This window comes from Sesamum indicum, linkage group LG2 (assembly GCF_026168435.1).
Source record: "Sesamum indicum cultivar Baizhima isolate 11 linkage group LG2, ASM2616843v1, whole genome shotgun sequence".
Taxonomy (NCBI): Eukaryota; Viridiplantae; Streptophyta; class Magnoliopsida; order Lamiales; family Pedaliaceae; genus Sesamum; species Sesamum indicum.
In genome coordinates this window covers 16,307,553-16,326,823 of record NC_142658.1, presented here as the reverse complement: position 1 = coordinate 16,326,823, position 19,271 = coordinate 16,307,553, and the positions used below count along the sequence as shown (strand labels likewise).

At 33.3% G+C, this 19,271-nt stretch overlaps 1 protein-coding gene across 5 annotated transcripts; it reads right to left on the bottom strand.

The window, feature by feature from the left end:
* Nucleotides 1–844: 844 nt before the first annotated feature.
* On the bottom strand, nt 845–14,419 carry LOC105155851 (electron transporter, putative (Protein of unknown function, DUF547)). 5 transcript variants are annotated; one of them, XM_088877859.1, is made up of 11 exons: nt 14,080–14,419; nt 13,095–13,170; nt 12,904–13,008; nt 11,002–11,118; nt 6,561–6,917; nt 4,933–5,237; nt 2,656–2,755; nt 2,515–2,574; nt 1,841–1,927; nt 1,598–1,738; nt 845–1,417 (listed from the first exon to the last, which is right to left on the bottom strand). In XM_088877859.1, exons 4-11 carry the CDS (start codon nt 11,077–11,079, stop codon nt 1,088–1,090), a joined length of 1,458 nt encoding a protein of 485 aa, XP_088733985.1. In that variant the 5' UTR covers nt 11,080–11,118; nt 12,904–13,008; nt 13,095–13,170; nt 14,080–14,419; the 3' UTR covers nt 845–1,087. The 5 variants fall into 5 exon arrangements, with proteins under 5 accessions (XP_088733985.1, XP_088733984.1, XP_011070135.1 ...); XM_088877858.1 differs by lacking the exon at nt 14,080–14,419 and adding an exon at nt 13,536–14,038; XM_011071833.3 differs by lacking the exon at nt 14,080–14,419 and adding an exon at nt 13,594–14,037.
* Between the last annotated feature and the right edge of the window lie 4,852 nt (nt 14,420–19,271).

Sequence of the window (19,271 nt, the reverse complement as noted above, 5' to 3'; positions counted from 1 at the left end):
ACAATTGGCTAATTAATTGAATTTCAAATTAAAAGTCTATTTCAAATTGGGTCTTATGAATTTTTGAGGTGAATTGACCAAAGAAAAGTAGAAAACTTATTTTTTATTTTGGTTGGCGAATTGAATAAAGGTACTTATAAATATACCTAGTTAGAAAAAGGGATCTACTGAAAAGTTTAGGGCGTACACACTCAAAACGCACGAGCTTCAAGCTTATTAAAAAGGGCGTCCAAACTACATTACACAATAACAAAATCAATAAAAAATTAAATTAAAAGCTTTCGGTCACGATGAAGTGTCCGAACTGCAAAAGTTCTACATCTTCTTTCGCCTCAAAGTCAAAGCTTTGATGTTGAATTTCAAGATAAAGATTGATGTACTCCCACAAATTCGAAAGAATTCAAGAACAAGATTTCAACTCATGAATCGAAGTTTGAAGCGAGGAATCAGGAGAAAGATCTTTATTTTTTTATGATCACTTTTAGAAATATTTGTTTAAATTCACAAGATTAATTTGTCCATCTTTTGAATCATATTACTATCTTACATACTCACAACTTAATTTAGGCCATTTAAAATAAAAAAACTTGTATAAAAGTTTAAATAAAGTTGATGTAAGTAATTTAAAAATAGAAGCTGTAAATCAAAATACTCTTTTCAACTTATTTTATCAATAAACGCTTATTAGAAGCCATCGAAAATACCACCTTAAGTATCCCGAATGACTAGTTAGTTTTACAACCATAAACTTCACCCTGCTTTTACCTTCTGCTACTTGAGATGGGGTGTTTCTCCACCCATAATAACAATGCCTTCAAAGTAATCAGCAACAAACACAACTCAATGGAAACCACAGTTTGAGCTCTCATAACTAGAGCAGAAGGCATGTTGATAATCTTGTTCACGATCAAATGAAGATAACAATATACAAGCTATAATCTCAGTCACAAAGATAATTTTCCTAAAAAAGGTTAAACCGTAGCTTAATCGTGCTGAAGTATATACGGGCAACTTTGTTCAGCTCAGAAAACTAATATACAAAGGATAAGACAATGATGCTAATAGAAGAATGGACGTCTTGAGACATTTACACCCACCATGGTTTCTCGGTTAACTCTTTAGAGAACACATATCGGAACTTTGAACTGTAAGGTAACCACTTGATGTTCTGAGATGTTCTCTTATTGGGACGGCCATCGTGGAATTTCTGTATTGATTCGTGAAGCTTCTTGTCGACATTTTCACTAACCCAATAGATGATATCGTCAAAGGGAACACCAGCTTCCTTTGCATACTTTTCAATGAGTTTTGGTAAAAATATCTTTTTTGACTTCTCGATGACTACATTCGCTTGAAGAAACTCCCTTTTTGCTGCTTCTAACTCCTCTTTGACATTCGCGGCTGTATAGACATTTAGCTTCAGAGTCGAAAGAAAAGTTAACTGCATTAGACAAGCTAGTATTTATATACGTATGTAAGTTTATTATCTGAAGAAAAAGTACCTCCTATCTTGTATTTTTCTTAACTATTCCATAAAAAGCATGTAAAGCAGGAGAACAAACAAATATTGTAACAGACAGCTGAAGCAAGATGTTACCAATGGATCCGAATAAGCTCCTGTACATAGTGCAAAACAGATGAGCGGTTGGAAACTTTGAAGGCCATATTTTGAATTGATAACTTTTCGTTCTTCTCTGGATCTTTTCCTCATTGCTGTTGACAAGACTGTCTCCAACCACTTCAATTTTCATGAAAATTCCAGAGTAAACATGAGGTTTTTTGTATTTGTATTCAACTGATGGCAATATTTGCGCTCTTATAAGTTTAGAGAAAGTTATACCTGTCCTACTCGAGGTGTATGATAGCAGAATATTGACTGCTCAATCGTACTGGCACTTACGATATGCCCACCAACATTATAAGCAGCCTGCATGTAATTGACATACAAAGCTATTAAGTGAACAATGAATAATTGACAAAAGCAAAAAGGGTTTAGAATGTTCATTAGGATGCAGTAGACTGATTCGTTCCCCCTCTTCACAAATGCTTACTCCGGAAATTGACCTGATTTCGTTTTTGAATTTATTCTCTGGACCAACCCTAACAAGCCCATCAATTAAAACATAATATTTGGAAAAAAAAAAATTAAATAATTCAGAATGGAGCAAGCCCGGAGATGTATCTACAGACATGTTCTCCCACACCCCTTACAAAACTTATTTTTAAGGCTTTAACTTAACACTACCTACTCCTCACATAACCAACTACCATGGTATCAGTATAACATGGGTCATAATTGTGATAAATTATTAGGGGAAAATTGCAATGGCCTTTATATATTGTGGTAATTATTAGACCACGTTCCTACAAACACAGCTGCTAGATTTCTGCACTGTATACTGCTACTAGTGCTGCGTTGATTAAAATGTATTACAGAGTTTTGGCAAAATGAAGAAACTTAGATGCCAGTAAAAATATTCATAGCAATACATATTTGGACAATCACATCCACACCTTGTGAAACAATGCTAACCTTCTGAGCGAGTTGTGAGGTATTCCAAAAGCCAGATACGCCTTCATGAACCAAAAAAAAGACATAAGCACAGATAGAAGTTAGGGGAATTTCAGATGACCAGAGACTGTTGAGATATTTACATGCATAACCAAGGAGTTGTACAAGTTGATCCAAAATGCTATCTGGGCATCCGTATCCATCCTTCGGACATTAACTTTTTCCAACTGTTCTACAAGAACTCTGCTAGATAAAAAAGATTACAAGAGGTTAGAATGGATTAATTGCACTAAGGGATATGCCATTTTTAAGGATCATTTTATGAAAGTCCTAGACTACGATGTAATAGATGAGACTCCCATGAGCACAACAATATAAGTATAGACAGTAATAAAATTTGTACAGCCACAAGTTTTTAAGTGATCTAGTTTCTTCAAGATGATTTAATATGTGATGAAACAGAAAGAGATTGCTGCAAATGCTTTAAGGAAGTATTAGGAAATAAATGTCTGTTTCTCAAATCTTCAACTCCTCAGACATGGAGACATTCCTCCATGCATAGTGTATAAAAGGAAATTCTGATTCCTGAAGACAACTTGGACAAATACGTTCCACATAACTTGTACTGGAATCTCTCTAAAACCAAGAGACTTCGCAATGAGAGGTGATGATTGATTCCGGAGACAGGATCAGAGGTCAGTATTAGTTATGCGTTGTTACAGGATCTAGAACAAAAAATGCCATTAGCACAATTTCTTAGTCAGTCAGACTGGTGTATCAAAGACAACTCGATCAGTAATTCCAACCATCCATTGCCAGCAAGTCAGGATCACCCTGGCTTAAGTTAAATTGAAAGAAGGGCAAAATTTATCTGACTGGACATATCTAGTTGTCTCATTAGCCCTTTTGTTTTCAGTGGTGGATGGGCTATTCTTGTGTAAAGGTTAACATATATCTAATTCACAGGGGTGGAGTTACATAATATCTGATAAAAATCATTTTAGTATCCGAATTCTGCCATCAATATTAAATTAATTCAGTGTTTTGACATAAATAAAGAAAGAAACTAGAAATGCTTGAACAAGAATTTTTATTCAAAGAACGCACATAACATCACTCTATATATATAAAGAAAAGAAACTAGAAAACATGACCATTTTTCCCATCTCAAACTACTATAATTTCATACAAGTATTTTATTACTTTTACCCATTTTAACTACAAGTCTCAAAATATTATCAAGGTGTACTTAGCTAATAATATAAGGATATGCATGAGAAATAAAATTGATAGGATTTTTAAATTTTCTACAACTGTTGGCATTTCGTCCAAAACCCAAGTGCTGGGGTGCGATTATAAATGGAGCCATTGACAGAAAGGGTCTACACGTAGTTTTTGAAGTTTGAAGAGATAAGGTGCAATTACGTAATTTTATTGGGGATGTAGATCTAATGAACCTGAAGGCTTATATATAAGTTCATATTTGTCGGAAGCATTGGCAAGCTGTGGTCCGCGACAGTACCGAGCATTGCAGTAAGAGTTTAGGTGTATTTTCCAAAGTTTGAGGGGGAGTATGGGAAAAAGAAGGAGATTCTTGCAATTATATCTATTTTATTTCATCACTCAATTCTATATATTCCACATAAAGAGATGTATTTTGTTGTATCAATACATATATGTTTTCCCAATTTTTTTCCCTCTAAGCTTTAGTGTTAGTTGGAAATGGTTCTGCCATTGAAACTTTATTGTTTCACGAGAAAGCTTAAATCACCATACAAGGTTTATGAAAAGCTTAGTCCTGAACTTGTATACAGAGCTTCAAACATGCACATTGGACCCAGGGGCAAGGATGATTGAGTTTGCCAAAGTTCTTTCTTACCACTTATGGGCATGGTGGGATGTGAGTGTGTGGTCTTTGGATAAAGTGCATCACTTAATGGATCTTATAAGCATGGTGGGCAGTCTATTCTTTCAATAAAGTGCATCATATGGTGGACTTTATAAGCATACTCTCTTAATAAGAAGCATCCAATGGCAGTATTGGTGGGATTTCTACCCCTAGATCTACTCTATAAAGGTAGATATGGCCTATGATTAGTGATAAGTGGTAGATACACAAGCATCAGACTGACATTTACATCTCAAATGGGCATGTGGTAACCATGAATTGAACAAAACAAAAAGTCGTATCATGATCCAAGTGAAAATGAAGAAGAGGACTTCTACAGGTGCCTAAACCATAAGAAAAACCTCATGTAACCATAAGAAGAACCTCATTTTATTTTGATTTTCATCACTTGATAGCATATACCAGACAAGTGAAGATTTTCAGTCATTAACATGGAAATGGTGATTTTCACAGAATGAAGGGAGAAAAGTTTTCAAAGCTAAGAAATATGACCCAAAATGCCTCTCATTACCTGTAGTTACTGATGACATAAGATGCGCGAGAGAAGTTACTCTTATCTGTTGATATCCAAGATATTTCAACTGTTGATTTGGTTGACCCATCTTTCTTCTCAACATCCCATCGCGGAAGTAAAGCACTACTTGGTGACTTTGTGGATGAACATATGTTTTGTTCTTCTTTGACTGATGATGTACTTTGGAGCCAGCAGTAAACAGCAGCCATACACCTAACCATTTCCTCCGCCAACTTACTTGGGCATTGGTGGAGATGATCTTTTAGAGTTCGAGGTGCAGAAGATTTACAGATAACTGGTTCCTGTTTCAGCATCATCAACTAATTATGCGAAAAAGCTATGAAGGGATATCTAAAGGAGACAAAAATGGTCAAAAGAATGATCCAGAAACTACAACAAAATTACTTGGCAATTAGTGGACTGAAAACATTATAGTCTTTCATATGTAGGTTTAAACCACACTGATCCACCACAGTAGGGCTTTTTCTAAAGTCCATCTTATTTATGAACGTGAGTGTAATCAGATGAAAATTAAGTGTTGGAAGATGTCAAGCCAGGTGTACGAATAAAAGTGCAATTACTGCAGAACTTCCTGTATAGTAAACCAAATAGACCAAAATGACACTATGTATTTGCAGTCACATGACCAAATAACATAAAAGTTAGTAGAAATAGAAGTGATGAATATAATTCTAGATGCCCCTGGCAACTATGCTCGCAATAATATCTCATTAAAGATAGAAGACCATGAAGTCTATCAATATTCTGGGACACTATTTATATATGATCCCCCTGAGCATGCTTCCTCAATTCTTTTGCTAGTTTGCTTTTCTGGGACACTATTCAAAGTCTCGGTCTATAATAATCCTACCTATTATTATATCTGAAATATAATTATGACAGGAAAAGATCAAAGCATTGGGCCTCATTGCTAAAACTAAGTGAACAAGGTTAGAAATGACCAAGAGATTTGCTATTACTAAACTTTGGTCCCTACATAAGCATGAGTATACAGCCAAGCAAGGTCTTGTCGTGTACTGGAAAAAAAAAAAGAATCGTATACTTTCATACGAAAGAACAGGACCAGAAATTGTTAATAGCTGAATATGAAAAAAGAATCCAGTGTCTAAAACCGGCTAAAACCAATTTGCATGTAGGAAAAAGATTGAAGCTTATGAGAAGCATGTGCATGTTAAAGAACTTTATAGCTTTTGCAATGTGAAATAATGATATGCTTATTTCTTTCCAAGTTTGGTGATACTAACTAAGAAACAAAGGCTACAAATTGTAGCCCACAATGGACCAATTGGCAGGCGAAACATATAAGGAAAGTAACACAATAACCACAACAGAGATCAAACGGTGGGTTAAATATAACCTTGGTTGCATATTCCTATTTCTAGTTATTTGCTGGTGGTTAGAAAAAAATAAATTCCAAATTAGAAGCCTACAATTATCTAATCAGAAATATCAAATAATGCCTATCTATATTAGTTAAAAGTACAACGACAAACTAATTCCTCCATTGCCCCACCAGACGGAAACAACAAATAATATAGGTAAAATAAAGTCCACTTTACATGATTAAGAATAGCATAATCAAGTAGGTAAAACAGGATCCTTGCCTTGACATGGTCCACGCAACTTTTCTGAAAATGCATGTCATCTTTGGCATTAAGTAGTGAAGCATGTCTTGTCTTGGTCTGCAAGAAACTTCTTTTCGCAGAATCATTCACAGTAACCAGAGAGTCAAGTTTCCTTAGACGGAACTTTATTGAGGAACAAAAGGCACTTGAAATGATACTTGGGTGTTTCCTTGATTCAGTCTTTGCATGTGCAGGAGAAGTCACAACAGAGCTATGCTCAGAAGTGGGCTGGCTCACACAGTTTTCGAATATGCTTCTGTAGAGAGAGAGAACATGTTGCTCCCTTGTTGCAACCTCTTCTTCTAGCAACTCAATTTCAGCTATTAATTCTTTTGTCTAAAAAATGTGCAAGAAATTATGTTATTGAATTCACAAAATTCCAGACTTAAAAAATGAATATTAAGGTAGAGGAGATAAAAAACTCCATGCATGATGGTACCACAGGAATAATTCATATCTCGGAAAAATATCAAATATTTCAATAAAACCTAAATGTAAAGATACATTTGATGGGGCACAATGGCATGAAATCAAGCTTAACAAACGAAGGAACAATTTGCATAAATGAAAGGGTTAAAAACACAATTGGCATTCGCAAGATTAAGATGAAACTTCGTGGCAATATTCTGCATTATTGCATTGTCCCATTGTCCCATTTATATTTACTTTGATTTGCATTTCTAAGTATTTTGCTAGAAGGCTTCTTCAAGGAACTCTCTGGTTACAGGGCCAGTAATGGCAGGGCAGATGTCTTGTAACTATAACCCGAGCCTGACCTCATTAAAAGGAAATAGAGCAAGTAATTTAAGACTTGCATCTTTTTATCCTCCAAGAATATGCTATAATTCATATGCTGGCATGCCTCACAACTTCACTTTTGAAGACTTGTCATCCTTTAGCATGTCCCTACGAAAGATTATTCGTGGTCTAGGCTATCATTAAAAAATATGGAAAAGAAAGGGTTTTGGCCAACAGTCACCCTGGCTGCTAATTCTACTTTTGGTTTTTCTTTTTCTCTTACACTCTATAAATATGAAATCCATTTTTATGTTTTTCACCAAAAACTCTCTCAATTATCTCAATTTGTAATATAATATTGCAATTATTTAAAGTCAATCTCATCAATAGACCTCTCCAATTGATCGATACTATTGTTCTTAATCTTTCAACTATTTGTTTATTTGGTTTGTTATATTATTTCCCCATATAGTTTGTTATTTGTCATTCTGGAGTTCATTAATCATGAGGGGATTCAGAAAAGATCGTCTTTTCTCCAAACTTTAGTTCAACCCCTTCCCCTTCTTCAAGGAGGCCTTCTCCGACCATCCAATTATGTACTACAAAACCAAGACATGTTTTTAATGCCGGAGAATTAAAATATTTAAATAGATCACTTGAAACTTTTAATACAACATCACTTCCAACAAGAATCGAAGAAAATAAATTTTTGATTGATTTACATAAAAACCACCTCCTGTTATTAGTGAAAAACACCAAACTCTAATAGTCATAATCTTCCCCCCCCCCATAAAAATAAAACTAGTAAACTTTAACATTTTTTACTTGTAATTTAATGTCTGGACAAAAATGAGCTATGTGTCTTAATTTAATCATCAACACACTGGAGTTCATGCTGTAATGCTATACTTGGTTGTTTAAGTTACTGGAATATTAACAAAAAAGAACTATCAATTTCTTTTGATAATATGACTAATAATACAAAAGTTATTCTATATCATATTATATTATTTAAAATGATCAACACCCTATGAATTGTCTCTATCTTAGCCACATGATTAGGTGGAGAACTTTTTTTTCTCCAAATTCCCACATTAACATATTTCATATTTAATTTCATTTAATTAAAATTTATAATTTTCCAGTCAGTTATACTTTTTTAATCATTATTCCATGTTAAATCTATTAAATGTTTTGACCTATTCAATCCTTCAAAATATAATATTCCTATTTGTCTCTCTCACTCTTTCCGCAAAAACAAACATATAACCGTTACTTTAATTAGTCAATTCTTTCATTAAGATGATTAATAAATTCTTTGATTAAGCTAAATAATCAATTCTCAACTAAAGCTAATTCTTTGATCAAGCCCATTAGTTCTCATATCTTGCTTGATAGTTTTCTAATCAACAATTTTCTTGGCTTAACTCAATTAATTCTCTCCCTAAAAGTTTTATATCGTTATGTATCTTTTCATGTTAGTTATGAGTACCTCCTACCTTCTTATGTTTTCATCACAATCTTTCTCTCTGTTTACATCACTTCTCCAAATTTCCAAAATTTTATCGACTTCAATTTCAAGTAAATTTCTCAATTTATTTTCTTTTATAATGTTTTGCTTATGTAAATACAATATTTCATGCATATTTAAAAGTATTTTTATTGTTATGCTGATGTTTTCTCTACATTCTTCAAATATAAGAAATTTTCTTTTGAATCTACAAGTTTGCTCAATGATAATGTGAATGTTTTTGGATATCTACACGTGGTTGTAAACAATATTTTTTCCTAGCTATATATGGTTCATTAACATACAGAATTGTATAAGTCATTCGTGTTGTTTTACGTGTATTTCTTTAAATTTTATGTCGTTTGAATAGTTTTTGTTCAACAAGTTATAATATTGTTTTGTTCTTTGAGTTAAATATGCATAGTGTTCTTTGTTGAAAACTACATATTTACTAATATCTTCATATGCTCAGAATATAAAAAATGATCAAGATTAGATTGATAATCAAGCCACAAGTTTGGAAAAAAGTTTGCAGAACACGTTTGAAGTATATATTGAGTTGATTTTACATTTTTCGATATTTATGATGTTTTGATATTTCAAAGAGTACATTGCAACTTAAAGGATACGATTAAAGTAGTTGTCGTAGTGGTTCAATTGGTATTATTTTAGTTTGAAAATTGACTTTTTATAAATTAAGTACTTATATGAACTTGTATGATTCAATTGTTCTATTTCAACCATTTAGTTATGGCCAAGGATTTCGAACGTTTACTTTTATTTGTTTTATTTATTAGATTTGTTTTTCTTGAATTATTGTATTTAACTCAATGGATTTTCTAATTTATTATCATTTTATTTTATTTGTTATGTATGATTATTTAAAAAATATTAAGAAAAACTTCAAGTATATACAGATTTTAAAAAAATTAAGGTATATTTTCAATTATGCAATTCATATATAATAGCTAACAAAAAGGAATAATTTAAAAGGTCAATACACAGAATATTTTAATATTTAAAAAATTAATCCAAATAAAATGAATATAATCAATATTAAATATTACATAGTTTTAATTCAAAAATTATATGTGTGACAACACACGGGCTAATAACTAGTTTAAATAGTTAAACCAATGTTTGATTGAAACTTATTTCATATCAGATGTGTTGGTCATATATTACATCTTTGTGTCAAAAACGATTTAGACACTACTGATGAAAGTGTAGAAAAAATCAGGTTGTCCATCACACATCATTTCCTTATCTACAAGAACTAAACAATTATAGGAGTCGAGTACACAGAAAAGAATGATTTTTAAACAAAATAAGTTCGCAAGTAACATAACAAACTAAATAAAAAAAATAATTGAAATATTAAAGAACAATGTTACCAAACAATTGGCAAGGTTAACTTTGAAATTTGCAATTTATAATTACAAATTGAGAGAGATTTTGGAGAAAAATACAAAAATGGACTTCGTATTTAGAGAGTGAAATGGTAGAAAAAGAGAAAGAACAAAAAAAGAAAAAGAAAATTGGCAGCGAACAACCACATTTATGAGTGATGGCATAGGCTAGGCCAAATGGTCACAAATGGGACCAGGCCTCAACTAGACTGACGCAAGTTTCAAAATAGGCCCAATACGGACCCATTTCAAGGCCTGGGACCAGCCTAGGACCGGTCATGAGCAGTACAATCAACTGCAAATTTTACTTGGTAGTTAAAGGCCGACCAATATTAAGGAATCTAGATGGGACCAAGTTAGTGTACCGTTTAAGTCAATGTCATAACAAGATTGTAAGAAAACCTATATCCTCTTCATTCATAACATCATTGACAATTATTGATGCAGATGCTACAATTTGGACAACTGTTACTTCCTAGGTTCGAAACTGAAATTGCTCTAGCACAAGACACATGTGGATCTTTCAGTTCAAGGATCTAGCTGAAAAAATCATATGGAACCACGTCTCCTTCTGTACATTCTGCTTATTTAAGATGGTTTCTCTGGGAACTGTCTAAGCAATGTCAAATAGAAGAAACCAATGTATATGACAAATTTTGTTGGACACATTGCAGAGACAAGAAAACATCCATTTCAGCACAAAGAGCTAATATATGAATCCCCAACTAAATTTATAAAATGAAGAAACTTGAGCTCTAGTCACCTGTGCAGCAAAATGGCGATGTCCAGGAGATAGTGTACTAGAAGCTCTGCCAATTGCCTTCTCAAGTACCGCACGCATAGACTTCTCCTGCTGCAATCGCAAATGTAATTGCTCAATCTGCAAAGTTGTAAAGAGAAATCATTTACTTAGTGAATTAATCCTGTAACCGATACTATAACCAAATATAAATAAAAATAAAGCTGATATTATCACAAAGTTCAGAGCTCTGTGCCATCTTTGAAAAAATTCATTTGAGAGAAAGACGTATCTCCCTGCAGTTACCAGGTAAGCATATAGACTCAGCATGCACTGTTCAGTAGTAAATCTCGACTGCAAGTGGATTGTTATCAAATCCTGGTGTCTTCTTGCTTTATTTTCAATGGATGCAAATGAAAACTTGAAAGAAAAAGATGCTATGATGTTTAAAGAGAGCTATAATTTATTTACTCCAACTTCTTTGTGTGGCTTAGAGCCTACCATTTGTTAGAATTCTACAAACAGGAAAAACATTCATAAGTCAGTGTGATCACTCTGTCGCATATTTAGTGGGGAAGAAAAACCAATGGCACTGACATTCCTGACTGCACCAGTTCTGCCCATCAAAACAAAAACGGCATAGTTTGCCAAGATTTGTCCTACAATCCGTTTGAGACAATACTGGACAATCACAGATGATATTTGAACTCAAAAGTTCAGAGTTTTGTTCCCGTTCATTCGTTCGGAATCTTGTGGTAAAAGTCACTTTTGGAATGAGAATGGAAGTGCTTGAATAACCATAACTAGTGTGAGTGAGAAGTTGAGTTTTGTCCATTTTTTGGCATGGGAAGACTCCCTTCAAGTTCTCAATCTTATTACTATAATCAGATATCACTTTATTTAGGCTACAGCAATTGTGGTATAGTTTCTTGTAATTTCCCAGTACTGCAGAAACTCCTGAGTACTTGGTCGGACACAACTAGTATAACATGAGTCATTTCTTAGAAATCTGGCCAAACATTCTCAGTTATTCAGATGATAACTCTTTGGCCTCTCTACTTATCCTTTAGAGCAGCCACAGGAGCATTAATCTATCGCTTCAACTTTACCTCTCCGACAATTTCAGCTAGAAACTGAAAGTTCACACCTGGGGGATGGCAGACGAACATGGTGGACCTACAACCTTATAAGTTGAAGAGATAGATTAACACCAAGTACTTTTTCGAATGACAATAAAAGTGCTTCAATAACCATAACTACTGTGTACTGAGAAGCTTTTTGACGTTGCAAAGCTCCCTTCAAGTTCTCAATGATATTACTATAATCAGAATATCACTGTATTTAGTTTACAGCAGATGTGGTTATTGTTCCTTGTAATTCCACAGTACTGCAGAGTTGCCGAGTACAAAGTGAGATAGAACTAGTATACCATGCGTAGTTTCTTGGAAATCTAGCAAAATACTTTCTATTACATTCAGATGACTGGCCTATCCAAAATTATCGTTTAAACCAGCTATAGGAGCATTAATCTATCTCTTCAACTTTATGTTTCAGACAAGTTTTAGCTAGAAACTGAAAGTTAACACCTCAAGATATGGCAGACAAACATGGTTGGCAGAATCATGTCAACCAAATGTATGCATACTACCAAGGAACAAAGAGATGCTCCATTGTTCAAAACCAGCTTTCTATCATAGAAGTGTCTCACAAGCGTATATAAGGCCTCATCAAGATAAGAGTGAAACAACAAATATGAACAAGATTATTGTGCTGTTTCACCAATACAATAAGCAGTAAACTGCAGAATCTTTTAGCAGAAATCATTAAATGTGGACTGGCCAAAACGAACACAACTAAAACAAATAAACAACACTGAATTGTTAACCATATATATATATATATATATCCTGAACATTTAAAACTCACATCTTGTTCCAAGGAAACTCTGTGATTTGAAATGTCATCTTTCTTGCTGCAGGAATTCTTGTGAAGTGGGGTTGCTCGACAACTACTGGTAGAAGGTACCGAGTTCTGTAGATTCAGGGTCATTCATTTCCATCATTTCAATTAAATCTGAGATACTGGCTTCTACTAATGTGAGATGTAATGACGCTTACAGCTGATTCATTTAGGTCCTTCCTCTTGCAATAGTAACCTCCGACTCTTGGAAGATTCAAGCTTTTCTCAGAAGCACTGCAAAGAGGACCAACAAGAACATGCTAATAATTCAAGGCAATATGATAAACTACTCAGATAAGTATCAATGAAAGGAAGGACAAATCGCATTATTTTAGCCCTCCACCTGACAGTCGACCTTTGACATTGTTTACAAACTCAACAATTTCTTCGCACTCAAGATCAAATTCCACAGAGTTAATAAGACCCTTTAAAACTAAACTAAAAAGTGCGCATGAAACAATACTGCCAGAATCCCTCACAAGCTGACTAAATCGTCGGAACCTTTTTACTCATAAGTTATGTGGGTCTTGAAAGGGGAAGGGGGATCGTGCCATGAAAAAATCTTGATCACATTGTTGCAGAAAATGTACTCAAACCACCTACTCCAAGATTCACTCAAGCAAACAGCAGCTGTGAGGAAAAGGGTCAGTGATAAACCTCCGGGAACGCCTATGTTGAGCATAACTAAGTGTACTGCATGCTGAAGAATCCCGCCTTGCTTTCTCTTTACCTTCCTCCACAACTAATCCACTATTTTCTTTAACTCTCTTTGACATACTCAAAAAGGATCAATGGTTCAGATTCTTCCTCGGTCAATTATGTTATGCCCCCCAACAAACACACATATGTATGAATGCAACCACGCATAAAATCTACAAGCAGTCTTTAATTTTCTGAAAATTTTAGGAAATGAAATAGAATATGAATACATCCGACAAAGATCATGATGACCCAGAAGAAGAACTGGACGAACGAATGATATGAAGAGAATTTAATAAAGAAACAAAGAATTGATCAATGGGTCTATGTTAAATTCACACATTTTCGGACTTCGATAAAGAATTGAAACACGAGGACGGAGTTTTATACATAAACAACAAAATGGGTAAAAAAACTACTGAGAAGCAAGCAGGTAGCACTTGCCTCAAAGACGAAATGGGCCCGGGAATTGAATTCCATCGTTATCATGTCGTTGAGAGCATTCAATGGTATCATTTACTCCACCTGCCGACGCCATGCCGAACAGTCTCACGCAGCTACACTGTCACTGCGTGTTTTCGTGGATTGTTCCAACTTCCAACTTCTTTTGCAGTGTAAGATGGCTTGATTTTGATTAGGGAATTCAAATTGAGAATAAAGGTGGCAAAAAATCCCACTCAGTTCCGGGTTTTCGGCATTTTGGCTCCGGTGGAATGAAAACGTTCTGAATAGCATTGTGGGAAGTACGGCTGTTCAACAAAGTCGTTGGTTTGTTCCAATCGATTGTCCAACCCAAACTGTCGGCAATTAGCATATTAAAGGGTGCTTTGGATTAATGTGAACTGATTACAAAATATATATATTTTATTAATTGAATTTAATTTTATATTTACGTAAACCATATAGATCGAGTTTGGTCGCGATCCTATTAAAAAAAACAACAAACATTACAGAGTAGTATACCAGAATTCTTCATATATTTACATATAATTTTTGATAATTCGTAAATCAATATTCAAGATGATAATAATAGTAATTACGACATTTTTATTTGTATTGCATGATATTTGTATGTATAAATATGTAAATAAGATCAATTAATTATTGATAATCTTTTATAATTTCTTATGTGGTTGATAAATGCAAGAACTTGAAATAGATGATATTATTATTTTATTACATTTGTTTTCATATTCATCTTATTTTATTTTGAATAATGTTTGTTTAATATTTATATATTATCATGATCAGTTTTTTATATAATTGAATGCAAAATTAGGACATTCTTCATTATATTATTCATAAAAATTGGTAAGTTTTTTATATTATTTGTATTCTTTCATTACAAATATATAACTATGTATAAGTGTTTATTCGTATTGTAATTGATATATTATATATTTATATATTTGCTAATTATCATTACAGAAAAATGGTTATGACAAAATAATTAGACCAAAAGCATAAATTACCACAAACTACTAATGTGATTGTACAAACGATTGTCTCTGCACAAAAAACCGCAAAAATTCCCCCAACTCATAGCAACCCAATTAAATCGTAAAGTGAGATCTTGATAATTGTTGAGTTGGCTTGGCATAAGCTTTCTAAAACTATAAATATCGGGTCAGATCGAAAAATTACCTAAATTGACCCAACTCGTATCGCGTACACTCCTAATGGGAAGTAAAAGAGAAGAGTTCATCTCATCTTATTTAGTTAAAAAAAAAATAGAAAATTTTTCAACAAGCTCCATATTATGATATTTGGTATAATTATAAATATATGTTTGTTGTTTAAAAAATTATCAATATTTTGTAATTTTATAGGCATCCAATAACTAACTTAATTCGTAGATTTTGCTAGATTTCTACCTTTATTTATTTTTTTTTATAATGAACTGAGCAAGATGCCCTGTTGGGTTATAATCATAATTTTACTTATTTTTAGAAAAGTTCTAAAAAAATTTATGAACTAAATAGAAATTTTTTTATATTTTTTTGATTTTTTCATTAAACTCGTCCGACTCTTTTACAAAGTTTTCAAATTTTTAAAATTAAAAATAAATAAAAGAAATGCAAGCAAAGACAGTGGACAATTCTATACCTCTGTCCAAAAATTATATAATTTCATCAGCACATGAATACTAGTATTTTCTAAATAACGTGGGGTATTTGTAATTATATCTAATATCAACGGAGCTCGTTATAATTTATCATAAATAATATGAGATTAAAAGAATTCGATTGAGATTATTAATTAATTAATTATTCTGAATATGTGATTGGATACAAGATAAAAGTGTAATTAGTAATGGTTAATATTATGTTTAAAAAAGTGTTAGTAAGAACAAAAATATAATAATTGTAATTCATGTGATATATTTTTTTGAAAATAGTTAAGCGTGTTTAGGTTATTATTTTAAGATGAAAAAACTACTCCAAAAACCAAATATATTCTCAATACAGTGGGATGGGATCAGATGAGATGAAAATGATTTGATAAGCAAGTGTAATTAGTTATTTCAATTTAAAATTAATAATTATTATTTTAAAGAATGTACCGTAAAATCTCTATAAATAAATTATGTTGAGACCACAGGATTTTATTAACTTAAAAAGGTATTAATTAATTGATAAATTAATAATTTGTTAATTCAAAAAAAAATCGATTCGACAAACTTACATTATTTTTTATTAATATAAAATGTCTTTGCAACCAACTTACGTGGAAGAAAGTACTCAAAGCAGCAACAACTCTTTGAAATTTTTTATTGCAGTTGGAGAACGCAACATCGGAACTTTTGGATGCAGTAAGAAAAGTTAAGAGATAAAACACAGCTAAATTTAAATTATAAAAAGAAACAAACAACAATAGAATCATATGTTACTAAGTTGTCCTGATTATATTTGTAATTAGTCCCACACTTTCCGTTCCATAGTTTACAGGCTTAACACATTTAGTCCCATAAAATAAATATTGTAGCAATGAAAGATGCTAAAGTTATGCTTACAGGACAAATGTGTCACAATTTTTATCCTATGGGACCAAAAATTCTATAATATTTATCACATGGGATTAAGTGTACTAAGCCCGTAAACTGTTGGATCAAATGTGTAATTCACCTTATCGTATAGGATTAAAAATACATTTTTTTCAAAAATAAATGACTTAAACCCATTTGAATTACATGTGACACGCATAAAAAAAATCCCAACTTTTTTATTTTCTTAACAAAAGTGGTGATTATATAATTATATTAGTATCAGTAAACTGCGAAACATATTAACTCAATAATCTCACATTACAATGAACTTGATTACAATAAATTCAAACTACGTTGGACAAATATCAATTACAACAAATTGTACTAAATGACATAAATGCTCGACTCGGCCTTTTCGAACGTAAGTGAAAGTCGTGTGTCAAAAACCAATAACGGTCAAATTAATAATTAGCTATGCGGATTAGATCCATCAAATCATTTGATTAGGATGAATGATGTGATGTTGGGAGGGATGTAGGTGGGCAAGAACATCCATGTGACTTTGACAAGTTGAAGGACATTTTGCCATTGCTTTCCTTCATTTATTAGTGATGATGTACTAATTAAAATCTCAAGCTTACAAAAATCATTGATAGTCAACGTGGATCCAAAAGAAAACAATAGACATCAAAAAAGTGATTGTGGCATTGACAGATATAATGCAACTGCCGTATAACTACATTAAAATTTAGGATTAATATAATTTATCTATCTGTAATATTGTAAACGAGCAAATTATCCTTAGATTAAAAAAAAAAAGTAAATGAAGCAATTTACTTCCTTAAATAAGAAAATAAATTGCTTTATTTTAAAAAATATAGGGGGTAAAGTGTCTCATTTTTAAAAATACATGAAGATAAACTGTCATCGAGGCTTGCTTGAATTTTTTTCCCAATAATTTATAATAGATTTCATTTGTGAATACCCTTTTCTCACCTCGTCATCTTGGTATTTATTGAAAATTCGGATTGGAGTCTTTTTCAGACATTCTGGGAGTTATTATAGGAAAAAAACATACTGATGGTTCTATTGCATGTTGGTATTCCTAGTCTGCTTCAGAAAAAAGAGTTTATATTGAGATACTTTCTCATTTTTAGGAGTTACATTGATTGAATTCCTTCAAAATATGAAGCCCGAACATTATACATGTAATCTTGGTATTGAGCTTTCAATAGCGATGGTCCAAACGACTAACACTACAATAAAATTGTGCTATAACAATAGCTTTTGTCATGAAATTTGTAAAAAATTCGTTACAAAACAGTGTTGCCATAGAAATTTGCAATGAAAAATTATGTGTTGCTATAGTTGCAACGATTTCTCTGTCCGTGGCAAATTTTGCCACAATTGCCCGATGGAAAAATTGTTTTTAAGTTCAGAGTTAACTTAGTTAAATTGTTTCCAAGCATATCACATGAACTGTTATCTTGTTGATTTGAGTTTTCATGGTAATAGGTACACATGGTGCAATATGAGAGCCTGGACACTGTCAAGGTACGTCTGGATAGAGCGTGTGCTACTACAGATTGGGCGGGATATCTTCCCGAGTGTACAAATAGTCCATGGCTCGGCTATGGGAGCAGACTATTGCTCATTGCTCATCATCTCTCGATCGACCCATCTCTATCACAAAATCAGGGTAGGGATTTTTGGTTTGAAGTCATGTGGACAAGGGCTTTCGATTGTGAGGTTGTGATCCGACATGCTTGGCGTAGCGTAGGGGATGGTTCAACATGAGACAAAATGGCGAAATGCTTGAAACGGGTGAGGGAGGAATTGACAAAATGGGATAGAATGGGTTTTGGCCAGGTTAAGAAGAGTGTAAAGGAGCTTGAGGATAGGATTGGGGGCCTCTTGAAGGAACCGATTAGCCCGACAACGATGCAGCAACATGCTATTGCTTGGAATGAACTTGAGGAGCTGTTATCCCACGAGGAGACATTGTGGAAACAAGGGAAAAGGTTCAGTGGTTGCGAGAGGGTGATCAAAATACATCATTCTTTAGAGCTAGTGATTGGTGGAAAATGAACTCTATTACGCATCTAAAGGACAAACATAGGAAATGCCGTACGTCTATCTCAGACGTGCAACATACTATCCTCGAATACTTCCATGAGCTCTTTAGGTCTACTAACCCAAGGGAGGCTAACATCGAAGGGGTACTTGAGGGAATGACGACGAAGGTCAATGATAGCATGAACAACTCCTTGAACCAATCCGTCTCGGCTGATGAGGTTAGGCTTGCCATATCTCAAATGTACCCATATAAGTCCCCTGTGCCAGATGGTATGTCCTCTATTTTTTATCAGAAATATTGGTATATTATCGTTTCTACAGTCACCTCTTATGTTCTTGACTTCTTAAACAATAACACTCTCACGCCTGAGTTTAATTTTACATATATGTTCTAATCCCCAAGTGTTCCCACCCAGAAATGGCCAGTATTTTGCCCAATTAGCCTTTGTAATTTCTCATATAAAATCACCTCTAAAGTGCTTGCTAATTGTGTAAAGCCTTTTCTCCAAAAGATCCTTTTTGTGTCCCAATCGATCGGCCTTTGTCCTCGGTCGGTTAATAACGGATAAAATGC

Bases quoted from the DNA above. Each gene is read 5' to 3' on its own strand.
- LOC105155851 (XM_011071833.3), bottom strand. From the start codon at position 13,712: ATGTCAAAGAGAGTTAAAGAAAATAGTGGATTAGTTGTGGAGGAAGGT. The intron at 13,009-13,094 runs GTAAGCGTCATT...CTGAATCTACAG, and splicing joins AGGACCTAAATGAATCAGCT to AACTCGGTACCTTCTACCAG. The intron at 1,418-1,597 runs GTAACATCTTGC...TCGACTCTGAAG, and splicing joins GAGCTTATTCGGATCCATTG to CTAAATGTCTATACAGCCGC.